The sequence below is a fragment of the Dryobates pubescens genome, chromosome 11 (genome assembly GCF_014839835.1).
Source record: "Dryobates pubescens isolate bDryPub1 chromosome 11, bDryPub1.pri, whole genome shotgun sequence".
In the NCBI taxonomy this organism is placed as follows: Eukaryota; Metazoa; Chordata; class Aves; order Piciformes; family Picidae; genus Dryobates; species Dryobates pubescens.
The window spans coordinates 30514065-30528619 of record NC_071622.1 but is presented as its reverse complement, the minus strand read 5'-3'; the positions used below and the strand labels follow the sequence as shown (position 1 = coordinate 30528619).

The 14555-nt window shown below is 43.5% G+C and overlaps 1 protein-coding gene across 5 annotated transcripts in view; it reads left to right on the top strand.

The window, feature by feature from the left end:
• Nucleotides 1–14555, top strand: part of FGGY (FGGY carbohydrate kinase domain containing) — a 353247-nt gene that overhangs the window by 212918 nt on the left and 125774 nt on the right. For all 5 annotated transcript variants that reach the window (XM_054165661.1, XM_054165659.1, XM_054165662.1 and 2 more), the window contains exon 5: nucleotides 10424–10512. In XM_054165661.1, the coding sequence (XP_054021636.1) occupies nucleotides 10424–10512 (89 nt within the window). The remainder of the gene's footprint in view (nucleotides 1–10423; nucleotides 10513–14555) is intronic.

Genomic DNA, 14555 nt, shown 5'->3' with positions numbered 1-14555 from the left:
CTGGCTCTTATATTTGGTCTCAGTGATGCCTGCTGTCATTTTAACAAAGCCCAGATGTAAATTACTTGCTGCCAGTTTCAAACAAACAGTCTTGTACTTACAGACAAAACATTATAGAGCAGCAAGGTGCTGATTCGGGTAAACTAAAGGAATTAACTGCTGGGAGCAGGTACTGACAGGCAGGGGATAATTTATGTTGGTTGTAGGTGCTATCCATCTAATAGTTCTTTCCTTTTTGATCTATGAGTGTTATACATCAGTCATTTGAAAAATAATAAAATGTTAGAAGCTGTAAGAAAAAATAAATTAATCCAGTGTGTTTTAAACATTTTTATATTGCAAGGTCTGGAATGTCAGTAGCTGACTGATCAGGAAAGGCCAGATTGTGTGCTCTCCAAATGTGGACACCTGGAGATATAAGTCTATGCTATGACCTCAAAGCCCTCTGATGTAATTGCTGTATTATAAAGAGGAGAGGAAGTATTGCAGGGCTTGTTCCCTCTGTGAGCAAATGGGTAGGAAATAGAATTGCCCTTACCCTGCATTGCCTGGCAGGAGGGCATTATGAAAGAGAGCTTGTTAATAGGTCCTCTTTCAGCTCCTGACATACCAGCTTAAAGAGATGATTACCCTCAGGAGAGGGTCTTTTTACCTCAGTGTCTGCTTGTGAGCTGCTCATGCCACAGTTGCTGCATCCTGAGTGGACCAGCAAAGTCATACTGCTAAACTGCTTAGGCTTACCCTGCTTAGCTTGGGGACCTTAGGTGACATCTACAGTAGCACCTCAGCTAGCTCATGAGGAGGAAGAAGAATGTTTATGAGGGATTCGGTTGTACTCTGTTGAGTACTTGTAGTGTTAAAGTCTCTAGCTTCGGAGGAGTATGTGACCAAGTCTTGCTTACTGCTTCTATACTTGTTGCAAAGTATGAGGGTGCAAGGAGTTTCAGGAAGAGTGGCAGTGCCAGTGCTGATCACAATGATGTGGCTATGACTAGCAGCAAAACTTCATCAAGTTCTGCTGCTCTCTGACAGATGAAATTCAGCCTCCTGTAATGCAAGTGTTCTCACTTTTTGCCAAGGAAGCCAAATTACACAATAACTTGTCAGGCTCTCAAAACAAGAGGTAAACAACCAGTTTGCACCTATGCTGTTATTCAGTGGAATGTCTTCAAGCAGTCTACAAATAATAAATTACTGAAGTCTCTTCAGATTCTTCATTGTTAATATTTTATAGGTGAATAAACTGGCACAGGAATTAAAGGCATGGTCAGAAAAAACTATTTGTAAAATGCTACTTAATATTTCCTTCATGGCTTTTGAGTTGTACAATCTCTCTTTTCTGTGTTTAGTAGATTTCTCTCCTGATAATACTGCCCAGTGGTGTGGCAGAGGGAGATTTTGAGCTAGCTCACACACCACAGGGGAAAAGTATTCTATGCTGATTGCAGATTTATTTCTTATGCAACTGATAATGCAGAAGCTGGCAAAAAGGAGGGGTGGTTTTCACATCCCTTGGGAGAAACAGAAGATTAGCAGGTAGAAAGAAACATTTTATTTTTTCCTTTTTAACTGAGAATATTTGGACTCTGTGTGAAGAGGTATCATTTCTTCTGTAGCAAGCTCCTAAAACTTCATTTGCCTTTTGTTTTTTTGAATGTATGAGACAGTGCACTATATAATTTCCCATCAAGATCCCTGTGCCATTGACCATTGGGATGACTGGTTTTTTAACTTTTCTCCCTTATGCCTTTCTTAATATTCCTCCCTAATGTTGTCATATACCTGACAGCATCCCAGGAACTTAAGGCAAACACTGGATTGGGCATTTTCTTCTGTGATTGGCCATACTCAAAAGTGGCTCAGATGAGGTGTCCCCAGAAGCTACTTTTTACCTTTATCTTCGTCAGGCATCACGTTTCTGGAAAGTTTTTGTTCAGAAAGCTTGACAACACATACAGCACATGGATGTTTATAAACAAGGGAAAACAAAACAAACCCCACAGCCATACACTTTGTACAGTCATGCTCCAGCTCACTGGGTACACCTCAATATGTGGAGATTCACTGCTGACTTTTGCTTTGAATTCCCTGGAACGTTTGCTGAACTCCCTGTGAATTTAATGTTTCCGCTATTAAATAGACTCATAGAATGGTTTGGTTTGGTTTGGAAGAGATCTTTAAAGGTCATCTAGTTAGCAGGGACATCTTCAACTAGAGCAGGTTGTTCACAGCCCTGTCCAACCTGACCTGGAATCTTTCCAGGGGCTGAGCATCCACTGCTTCTCTGCTGTTTGCTCCCTGTACATCTTCTCCTGGAACTGGTGCTGTGCACATTCTGTATGGTTGCATTGATCTCCATTTTGCAGAGACAGTGCAGTGGGGAAAACAACTGCTTTATAACTGAAGTTATGGTATAATAACCTGGTACTAGTAATAAAGAACAAGTTACAAATCCATTGAAGTAGCCGGAGTTAGCTTTTGTGTCATCAGGAAAATGTATGATACTTTTTAATTAAACCTCACATTTATTTCTTTTTTTAACAATAATAAACAGCATATAATTGAAAGAACTTTAAAACTAGTCCTAGTGATATATGTTCCTTTCATGGATCCTCACTTCTTTGGAACTCTTAATATTGTTTTCTTGCGCTTCAAAGTTTATGTTGGTTGGCATAAATGGAAATGTTTCTTTTTGAGTTTATTGCCTAACCAATAAATATTCAAGATTTCCCTTGACTTTTCCATGTTCCATATTCAGTGGATTCAGTCATGTAAAACTGCAGTCTTTCTGAGACAAGATATGGTGCATAAGGAGCCATTTAGGCGAACAGTGATTTAAGGGTTTAACTGGATGCACTTCTGGAAGGAAGTTACTGTCCTGTGTTTGCTGCGACACAGCCCTGGGCCAGCCATGGTCTTCAGGCCATTGGCAGTTTGGAGTCAACCAGGGTAGATGACTGGAGTTGGCCACAGGTTTTCCCAGACCATAAATGTCATGCTCAGCATAAAGGGGGAGGTTTGCTGTGGAGGGAACTGGCTCCTTCTGACCCTGCTCCTCTGTTCCTGAGAGGAAGGAGGAGAGGGAGAGGACTAAGGTGATCCAACTGTGATTTTCCATCTCCATCATCTTATTACTAGAATTGAAGTTAAAGATGACCTCACACACCATGAGGCATGAGCTGACATCACTGTAGGAGAAGAGATACTGCTCCTTATCTCTTGTGGCTTTCTTGTAACACTTGTATGTATTTGCAGAAGGATGTTGCAGATTTTCTTTGAAGTCACAAGCTATTTCTTTTCTTACTCTCTCTTCCATATAATGCTTTCTTTTCCTTATGTTCTCACTGTACACAGACTACAGATTAGACTAGAAGCTTTGGGGTGTATTCTGTTTTCCCAGCTCTTCATCTCCAATCCATTTTTATTTTGAATTAAGAAACTAAATAATAAAGGCTGTAACAGGCCTTTTGAGATCTTTCGTTTGGATTATGTTGGCTTTACCTTGATTGCTGCTGAATCATTTTACCCTCTGACATCCAGTGGTTAGTCTGCATGAAATTAATTGGATGGCCTTGATGTTTGTGATCGCAGATAGGTGTTCATGTGACAAACTCCACTGCAAGTGGGCACAGCTGTTTGTGGTATACGAACAAGTGAGTGCAGCTTCTGGATAGCCTGTGGTCCGTTCATGAAAGGCTGTGTATTGCTCTGCCTGTGTGGACCATGTGTGGTGACAGAATCCAGTGTTCAATCTCTGATGAACAATTATGAATATGGTAATGAATACAATGAAAGAATATGTGATTTTATTTTTTTTTAAGCTAATTTCTGTGAATACACTCATGTTTGACTTCTGAATTAAGAACATGAAGTTGAAATAAAGAACCATCATCTTTAAAAAGTATTTAGAAACTAGCTGGAAGGGAGTTTTGACAAAGTCTTTCTGAAGTCAGTAAGAGAAATTTGAATGTAAACGTCACCAAAAATGAAAATATTCCCTGGTTCAAAATAGCTTATTACATTCACTCCTTGTGCTGTTAGTTCCTTAGATTGTTTATTTATTCTTAAGAATTGTCTTGCAAAACATTACTGCAGTAGTTCATTACTCCTGCTGCTGCAGGTGCATATTTTTGCAGCTTTGTGCTGTTTTGTTGATTTTGGCTGAAGAAACTGATTGTTCTGAAATAGTTTTGATAGGTAGAAGTGTGATGAACTGAAAATGTAGGCAACACACCTTTGCCTGGAAGTGATTTTGCAGCAAATGTTTGTCAGGACAACATGCCTGTATGGGTGTCTTATGCTATGGCAAACCAGCATGAGAGCACAGCTTAAACACAGCAGTGTAAAAGCTGCAGTCAAGGCTTGTCCAGCTCTGGGATTAGCCTCTTAGTGTTTTATTTCCCAGAGGTAGCACAAAAAAAAATAATAATAATCTTGTTTACTAATTTCTGTCTGGAAATTTTATTGTAGCTTGTGCCAAAATGAAAGGATGCTTGTTATGTTTTCCTCATACAAATGACATTGCAAATCAGCTATTTCTAAAAAATACTGGTCCCATTAAATCAGAGACACTGTAGCTTATTTGAAATGGGTGGGGAATGCTGGGCTCCAAGGAGCTTTGCTTTTAACTGTCTCCAGATGAAATGCAGTATTCCTATGCTATGCTTTCAAAACTCTTCTTTTAATAGGGTGTGTAAGAGCAGAGAAGAGCCTCCCTTCAGCAAAGGGAAAAATAGAGTGACTGGCTGGCATATTTTTCCTCTTCAATTAACTAAAATCAATAGGTTTGTAGTAATTTTATGGCACAGTGGACCTCCAAGTGCTATCTAGTCCAGGCCTCCACTAGATCAGGTTGCTCAGAGCCTTGTCAGCTTGCTCAAGCCTGACCTTGAATATTTCCAGGGACGAGGCCTCAGCCGCCTCCCCTGGGCAAACTGTTCCAGAGTTCCACCACTGTCATGGTAAAGAACCTTTTCCTAATACCCAATCTAAATCTCTCTAATTTCAAACCATTGCCCTGCATCCTATCACTACAGGCCTTTGTAAAAAGTTCCTGTCCAGCCTTCTTGTAGCCCACTTCAGGTACTGGAAGCCTGCTATTAGGTCTTCCTGGAGCCTTCTATTCTCCAGGCTGAACAACCCTAGCTCTCTCAGCCTGTCCCTGTGGCAGAGATGCTCCAGCCCCCCAGTCATCTTCATTGCCCTCCTCTGGACCTGCTCCATGGTGTCCATGTCCTTCCTGTGTTGGGGGCTTTCTCTGTGTTGCAGTTCCCAGCTGTTCTGCTCTCTGCACACCTGTGGCCTGCAGCTACCAGTGGGAAAATTTTCCAAAACAATGAAAACATCCCTTCCCTTGGCTCTAGGGGGGAAGAGGAGTGGTGGGTCTACCAGTGCTGGCTTGGCAGCAGCTTCTTTGATGCATGTTGTCTCTGTTGCTTTCTGCCTTTGCAGCTGGCTTTTTTTTTGTTGAATGTGACTGAATATTTTTCCATTAAAAGAAATAATAAATTCCATGCTAAGTGAGAGTGAGTCCAATGTACTGAGTCAGAAACTCTTGATTAGAATTGTTTATAAATGCTTCAACAGCTCTGCGTTATCAAAGCCCTTACATAGTGCAGACATAGATGCTTAAGTTGTACTTTGGACTGCTGAGTTTGGCTTTCCCTTGCAGTGGCTAATCAAGGAGAAGTACCAGTTAAAAAAGGACTAACAGCTGGGAGGTTTGAAGCACCTACACCTTTAAGTATGTCCTGTTCAGGCTGCCTCCCAGCTGTTTCTCTCCACGCCATCACAGCATGATGAGGCTTACAACATGCATACATCTTGTCCTTCCTGCCTTGTTAGAATTTCTGCCTGCTCCACCATTAATGTGCCTGGTCTGTCCCTCTGTAGCCATTTCTGACTTTCTCTCTGATGCTTGTCTGACTTGTGGTGCTATGGTCTGGGTCCCTCTAGGCTTTGAATATACCTGCATGTGTCTAAACTAGTGTCTTGATGATAGAGACAGTATTTTTCCACCTTCAGCAGTAGCCTGGGTAGGGACTTTACAGGTCCCTCTCTCATCCTGAGGCTGTAGCTGGAGCAGGGGTGCAAGCAGGGGTGCAGCAGTGTGCCCAGGTGGCCAAGAAGGCCAATGGCATCCTGGCATGTGGCCAGCAGGAGCAGGGAGATCATTGTGCCTCTGTACTCGCATTGGTTAGGCCACACCTTGAGTACTGTGTCCAGTTCTGGGCCCCTCAGTATAAGGAGGACATTGAGACACTTGAACGTGACAGGGGTGACCTCATTGCCCTCTACAACTACCTGAAAGGTGGTTGTAGCCAGGAGGGGGTTGGCCTCTTCTCCCAGACAACCAGCACCAGAACAAGGGGACACAGTCTCCAGCTGTGCCAGGGGAGGTTTAGACTCGAGGTGAGGAGAAAGTTCTTCACAGAGCGAGTCGTTTGTCATTGGAATGTGCTGCCCAGGGAGGTGGTGGAGTCACCATTCCTGGAGGTGTTCAAGAGGGGATTGGATGTGGCACTTGGTGCCATGGTCTAGTCATGAGGTCTGTGGAGACAGATTGGACTTGATCCTCGAGGTCTCTTCCAACCCTGGTGATACTGTGATACTGATAGTTCCATTAGTGATTTGACTTTTTTTTTTTTTTTTTACCAGTAAGAGTGCAACTGATAGGTGAAGAATCAATCAGTTTGCAGCCTTGGCTCTGTCAAGGTTAGAATTTCTGCTCAGAGCCTGTCTTTGGTATCTCAGAGTAGCTCTATCCCATGGCCTGACATCCAGTCTGAAGTGTGGGAGAACCAAGTTTGAAGTCCTTGCTTTGAATTGGAGCAGGGCATCTGTTTCTTACCGTCTCTATGAGTGTGTGCAGTAAGTCTTTTGGTTCTTTCTACCTTTCACAAAATGTATGCTTGTTTTCTGTAATTCAGTGGAAAAGAGGGACTTGTACGGTATGCAGCCTACTATTACAGATTGCCTGGGTGTGTGAGAGCAAGACTTGGTGTTGAATTGGGAATAGCAGACAATTCTCCAGTGCATGAGTCTCTCTTCAGATTTTCAGATGACTTAGATTCTGCCCTGATGTGGTTACACTGAATTTCTTTTTTTAACACTAAATGGTAAAACATTTTTCTGCTTCCATCTGTCCCTCCTGGTTTTAATCAAGTTTTCTAACGCACTGTTTTGGGATGATTTTTGAATTTGTGGGGTTTGGCTCATAATTTAGACTAATACCTTGTGCTAAAGCAGATGTCTTGCTTCTAGCTCATCTTTAGTCAATCCCATGGTCTGAAGGGGTCTGATACAAAGGCTATCTATGATGGCTTTTAAGATAACTCGATTAATATATAATCTGTATTGGCAGTAACAAAACTCAGAACGTCTTTGGTGTTCATAAACATTATACTTATGGTGAAAAAAACCCCACACCACATTTTCCCAAGCATCAGATGTTCTGATCACTTCATCTTACAAGCAAATTACAGAATTAGTAAAAGTAGGAATCAGAGGTTTTCTGTACAGAAATAAACTACCTCAGCAACCCAGTGAAATGGGAATTTAAAAGCACTTTTATCTTTTCTAATGTGAATGTGCTTCAAGATGCCTCAAAAATTGTATCAGAGCTCCTGTGCAGTTCTGCCTGCGTGTGTATTTCTGTTCAGTTAAGAAGTGAATGAATACAACTGACAAAACACAACACTATCTGCTGTGGCTTCATGATATTCCTTTGGCTTGTCAAGGAATGCATGGACACTGGAGGCTTTTCATGTGTTCTGTATCAGTTCACTGAGTCATAGATTTACAGAATAGTTTGGATTGGAAAGGACCTCAGTGATTGTCCAGTTCCAACCCCCCTGCCATGGGCAAGACACCTTCCACTAGACTAGGATGCTCAAGGCCTCATGCAACCTGGCCTGGGCATCCATGACCTCCCTGGGCAATCTGTTCAGTGTCTCACCACCCTCACTGTAAAAAATTTCTTCCTCATCTCCAGTCTAAATCTCCCCACCTCAAGATTAAGCCATTGCCCTTTGTCTTCACAAGCCCTTGTGAAAAGTCCCTTCCCAGCTTTCTTGTAGGCTCCCTTGGGGTACTGGAAGGCTGCTCTAAGGTCTCCCTGGAGCCTTCTTTTCTCCAGGCTGAACAGCCCCAACTTTCTCAGCATGTCCCTATAGGGGAGGTTCTTTGGCCCTGTGATAATCTTCATGGCCCTGCTCTGGACCTCCTCCAGCAGCAACATGTCCCTCTCATGCTGGGGCAACCAGAACTGGACAGAGTATTCCAGCTGTGGTCTTAGGAGAGCAGAGTAGAGGGGTAGAATCTTGGTCTCTCCTAGACCCTTCTTGTCTAGGAAGGTTAAAAGATGTTGTACATCATAATTCTTAAACTTTGCACCTAAATGTTTGGGATGATCATTGACTGGAGGTGTAATGGTTTAAAAAAACCAACCCCAAAAGAGTCAGAGATGAAGAATGAGGACTCCATAAGTATCTCTGGATCATAGAAAGGCTGAATTAATTTCTTTCCAAGTGAGTTTGGAGGGTGAGCTGCAGGATGTGTATACAGCATTGGGAACATTCCCGGATCTCTTCCACAATCCTTTTAATGTGGTCACAGATTCTTGACTGCAAGTGAAAATAAATTAGAATTAACTTGAGTGAGTGTCAAAAAACTGGAGACTTTTCAGTTTGTTTGGAAAAAGCATCAGGGCACACTGTGATTTTTATTTTTCTTGTGTCTGTGCTAATTACTGATGACAAAGCATCAAGATGGCAAAGAATGAATCAGTTGGATGTTCATGAAACAACATATTTCAGTGTCACTAATATGTGGCTTTGGGAGTTCTTGAATTACAGTAATAGAATAAGGATCCAAGGAGTATCTTTGATGAAACACATTTGTTTGAAGGGGCCAGTTACTCTTAATGCAGTTTCTTTACTGATAACACTAATGGCCAAGCTCCTCCTATTGCTTCTTGAAGACTGTCAGGTATGTTAACAAAACATAATTATTACCAAAATAATCATAGAGTGGCTCAGTTTGGAAAGGACCTTAGAGATCATCTGCTCCATCCTCCCTGCCAATGGCAGGAACTCAGCTGCTCAAGGCCTCATCCAACCTGGCCTTCAACACCCCTAGGGAAGAGGCATCCACAGCCTCCCTGGGCAGCCTGCTGAGAGTCTCACAACCTTTGTACTGAAGAACTTCTTCCTAAGATCCGGACTAAACCTCTTCTCTCTTGGTTTCAAATCATTCCCCCCTGTCTTCTCTCTAGACAGTCTTATGAAAAATCTCTCTGCAGCCTTCCTGTAGGATCCCTTCAGGTACTGGAAGGCAGCTCTAAGGACCCCCCAAGGTCTTCCCTTCTCCAGGCTCAATAACCCCAGCTCTCTCAGCCTATCCTCATAGCAGAGGTGCTTCAGCCCTTGGATCATCTTTGTGGTCCTCCTCTGGACTCACTCCAACAGCTCTGTGCCCTTCTTATGATGGGGACACCGGGACTGGATGCAGCATTCGAGGTGGGGTCTCACAAGAGCAGAGCTAAGCGACAGAATCACTTCTCTTGCCCTGCTGGCACCACTCCTCTTGATGCAGCCTAGGATATAATTTGCTTTCTGGGCTCCATGAGCTTGGTGGGTATCATTCCTAATATTGGAGGGGTTGCCTGTATGTCTTCAGTTACTCCCTCAGCTGCAGAAAGAAGGTTGATGCTCTTTTCAAATGGAAATGCAGGCATTCCTGTGGCTGAAATTTAGCAGAGAGGCAGAGTTTGCAGACAGAAACTTCCACTAATGGTGAATTTGTGTGCCTTCTGTGGTGGCAACTGTAGGATTGTAGTGTGGATTTAAAGCTGATCGCTAGTGGTCAGTCCAGGTAGGTGAGAGCTCCCAAGTGTCCCAGCTGAATAAAAAAAGCTTTGCTGAAAGCTTACAGGTCCATACATGCTTCAATCATATTTCAGTTGTTCTCAAATCAATTTGAAAGCTTTGCTCCTGTGCTCATTGAGCTGTTTGTTTTCTTCCTGAACTTACAATTCAAAATTACTAAGTTTAAAATGGTAAAGTTTAGAAAGTACATCAGACTTGAAGCAAATATTGTGTTGTTATCTATGGACTCTGGGACTTCTCTGACAATGAGCAGTTGATGGGGAACTGAGAGCACCCACAGTATTGATCTGAAACATATGCCTTCATGGGAAACTCCTTTCTTATGATCATTCTGTGGTGGGGGAAGAAACTCAGTTCTTCAGGCAGTTGATCACTGTAAAGTGAGGAGAGAAGACTTGAATGATCAGAACATTGGCTTTGGGAGAGTTGGCATTTTAACATAAAATTAGGTGGTTTAATTGCATTAATATAAGGCCACGATCATGCCTGGCCTCTAATACTTGTTTTTCTACACTCTTTGTTGTTGTTGTTGTTAGAACTTGCAAGAATCATGCTGGGAGAAGGCAGCCTACTTCTTTGATCTTCCAGATTTCTTATCTTGGAAAGCCACGGGTGTCACTGCAAGGTAGGTTCATTTGTTCTTCTTGGTCTGTTTTCTTCTCCTCTATGTTTCTGCTTTAACTCATGTTGCCCTGGCCATGCCGTTGTGTACATGTGTCTGTAATTCAGCCTGCTCCCAAACATCTTGAACCTATCTCCTGCTTCAGAGTGCATTCCTGTGAATGGTTGTTCCTTGTGAGCAGTGTAGTTCGCAGAAACAGTGATGTTGCTACAACTGTCAGTTAATTGGACTTGTATTCCATTTTGGAACATGATTGCTCCAGTTACTGTGAAATATGTTTCTAATCAGTTTTTGAAATCTGTTTTTGTTGACAAATTTATAAACTTTATTGAGAATTGGAAGACAATGTTTTTGTCATGTGGGAAGGATATGGTAAAATCATCTTCAAAATGATCATTGCAGTGTAAAACGCAGTGACTGTGCTGCTCCCCAAAACCTTCCTAGAACACTTGCTGAGCAGCTTAACAAACCCTGTGAAGGGACCCCTTTAAAATCTTCCCTGAAGTGACTAGGACATGTGAAGTACCTTTGCAGATGGAATCATAAAATTGTTTTGTTTGGAAGAGACCTTTAAGATGATTGAGTCCAACCATTCTCTAATTCTGTCAAGTCTGGTGCTAAACCATGACCCTCAGCACCAAATCTCTGCCTCTTTGAAACACCTCCAGGGGTGGGGATTCAACCACATACTATGAAGAGCCTATTCCAGTGTTTGAGAACCCTTTTAGTGAAGAAGTTTCTTCAAATATCCAACCTAAACCTCCTGTGGTGCAACTCGAGGCCATTTCCTCTTGATCAAAGAATTTTGAGGGCTGGAAGGGGCCTTGAAAGATCATCCAGTCCAATCCCTCTACCAGAGCAGGATCACCCAAGGCAGGTCACACAGGTTTGGAATATCTCCAGAGAGACTCCACAGCCTCCCTGGGCAGCCTGCTCCAGACCTCTGGCACTCTCACAGGGAAAAAAATTTTCCTTCTGTTCCCGTGGAACCTCCTTTTCTCCAGCTTGTACCCATTGCCCCTTGAATACATAGAATATATAGAATAGAATAAACCAGGTTGGAAGAGACCTTCAAGATCATCCAACCCATCAACCAATCCAACACCACCCAAACAACTAACCCACGGCACCAAGCACCCCATCAAGTCTTCTCCTGAACACCTCCAATGACGGTGACTCCACCACCTCCCCGGGCAGCCCATTCCAATGGGCAATCACTCTCTCTGCATAGAACTTCTTCCTAACATCCAACCTAAACCTCCCCTGGCGCAGCCTGAGACTGTGTCCTCTTGTTCTGGTACTGGCTGCCTGGGGGAAGAGACCAACATCTGTCTGTCTAAAACCTCCCTTCAGGTAGTTGTAGAGAGTAATAAGGTCACCCCTGAGTCTCCTCTTCTCCAGGCTAAGCAACCCCAGCTCCCTCAGCCTCTCCTCATAGGGCTTGTGTTCCAAACCCCTCACCAACTTCGTTGCTCTTCTCTGGACTCGTTCCAGCAAGTCAACATCCTTCCTAAACTGAGGGGCCCAGAACTGGAGACAGTACTCGAGGTGTGGCCTAACCAGTGCAGTGTACAGGGGCAGAATGACCTCCCTGCTCCTGCTGGCCACACTGTTCCTGATGCAGGCCAGGATGCCATTCGCCCTCTTGGCTGCCTGGGCACACTGCAGGCCTCTCTCATTGGATATCACTGAGTAGAACCTGGCTCCATCCTCCCCACACTGCCCTTCACATCTTTATGAATCATGAATGAGGTCACCCCTCGGGCTTCTCTTCTCCAAGCTAAAGAGACCCAACTCTTTCAGCCTTTCCTCACAAGGGAGATGTTCCACTGCCTTCAGCATTTTTGTGGCTCTGTGCTGGACTCTTTCAAGCAGTGCCCTGAGGTCCTTCTTGAACTGTGGGGCCCAGAACTGAACACAATATACCAGATGTTGCCTCACCAGTGCAGAGTAGAGGGGGAGGAGAACCTCTCTTGACCTACTAACCACAGCCCTTCTAGTCTACCCCAGGATGCCATTGGCTTTCTTAGCCGCAAGGGCACATTGCTGGTTCATGGTCACCCTTCTGTCCACCAGCACCCCCAGGTCCCTTTCCCATTCCCCCACAATCAGTATAAGAGTGTAACAGATGAAGTACTCCACAAATGTAGGCACAGTCATATCTGAGACAAAAATCCACCCAACCTGAAGAGAATGCTGCCTTCATGTGCTGCCCAACATGAAGCCCATTGTTCTGGCTGTAGTTCAATGTCTTATGGGATAACAGAGTAGGAAGAAAAAGACAGGAAAATAAGGACAATCAGTGCTTTGTTGGAATCAAAGCTATTTTTTTCCTTTACTCTGCTCTCCCCCATGCACACCTGCTTCTTGGGAGCTTCCTTTTAGTTTGTCCTGCATATTCTCATAATAGCAGGGACGTGTGAATTTACCAAGTGTAACATTCTTACCACCTTTTCTCCCATTGAGCACAAAGGAGCCTATTCACAGGGCAAGACACAAGAGTTAGTCATTGTGAATCATCCATAACTTGGCCCTGATTAAAGAAAGAGGTAGGTTTTTCTTTTTTTTTTCAGATTTGTTTTGGTGAGGATTATTTTACCAAAAGAAATGCAATTTCAAGGGCAGTTTTTTAGGAAAGACTTCTGCATGCATTCAGACTATTATTGTTTTTCTTCTTTCAATCTTTAAGAGACTCCTGAAAACATTTTGTGTGTGCTTAAGATCGTAAAACTGTGTAGTCTTTTTTTGCTTCAGTGAGATTATTCAGTGCACAAAAGTAACTGGTGTGAGTGGTCAGGATTCTAAGTGTTTGAAAGGGGTTCTTGATGCATCTTTCTGAGTATAAAATTTGTTTTTCACCTTTAATTCCAGTGGTTTGAACTGCTTCATTGCCAGTTTTTTTCTCCTGGATGTATAATAAAGATTAAATGCTTCGTACCTGAAAGGTGCAATCTCGGGGATATTCTGAGATTTTTACCTAATTTCTCTGAAATGCACAGAATCACAGAATGTTAGGGGTTGGAAGAGACCTCAAAAGATCATTCAGTCCAACCCCTCTGCCAGAGCAAGATCACCCAGGGCAGGTCACACAGGAATACATTCAGGTGGGTTTGGAATGTCCCCAGAGAGGAGACTCCACAGGTTCTCTGGGCAGCCTGTTCCAGGGCTCTGGCACCCTCGCAGTGAAAAAGTTTTCTCTTATGTTTCTGTGGAATCTCCTTTGCTCCAACTTGCACCCATTGCTCCTTATCCTACCATTGGATATCACTGAGCAGAACCTGGCTCCATCCTCCTCACACTGCCCTTCACATCTAGATGAACATGAATGAGGTCACCCCTCAGGCTCCTCTCCTCTGAGCCAAAGAGCCCCAGCTCCCTCAGTCTTTCCTCAGCAGGGAGATGTTCCACTCCCTTCAGCATTTTTGTGGCTCTGTGCTGGACTCTTTCAAGCAGTTCCCTGAGGTCCTTCTTGAACTGTGGGGCCCAGAACTGGACACAGTATACCAGGTGGTGCCTCACCAGTGCAGAGTAGAGGGGGAGGAGAACCTCTCTTGACCTACTAACCACAGCACTTTTAGTCCACCCCAGGATGCCATTGGCCTTCTAGTCACAAGGGCACATTGCTGGTTCATGGTCATCCTGTTGTCTACCAGGACCTCCAGGTCCTTTTCCCCAGAGCTGCTCTGTAACAGGTCAGTTCCCAACCGGTACTGGCCACAGGGGGTTGTTCTTTCCCAGCTACAAGAGTGCACTTGTCCTTGTTGTGTTTCCATTGCTATATGCCTCACCGAAGAGCACCCACCCATCAATTGCAAAAAGTTAAGTTCTAAATCATTGATTCCCATTGTTCTTGGAAAATTGTTTCCTGTAATATTAAAAATGGTTGGGTTTTATTTCTTCTTCTTTGGGTTGATGAAAGACCATTGAATTTTTCTGGATGATCCAGACAGCTGAGGGTTCTGCATTAAAAAATGTTACTGACAGCTCTTGAGTTAGAAGAATTTAAAGCTTTGGAACTTCCCTGATCCTGGTCCCCAGAGTTACAA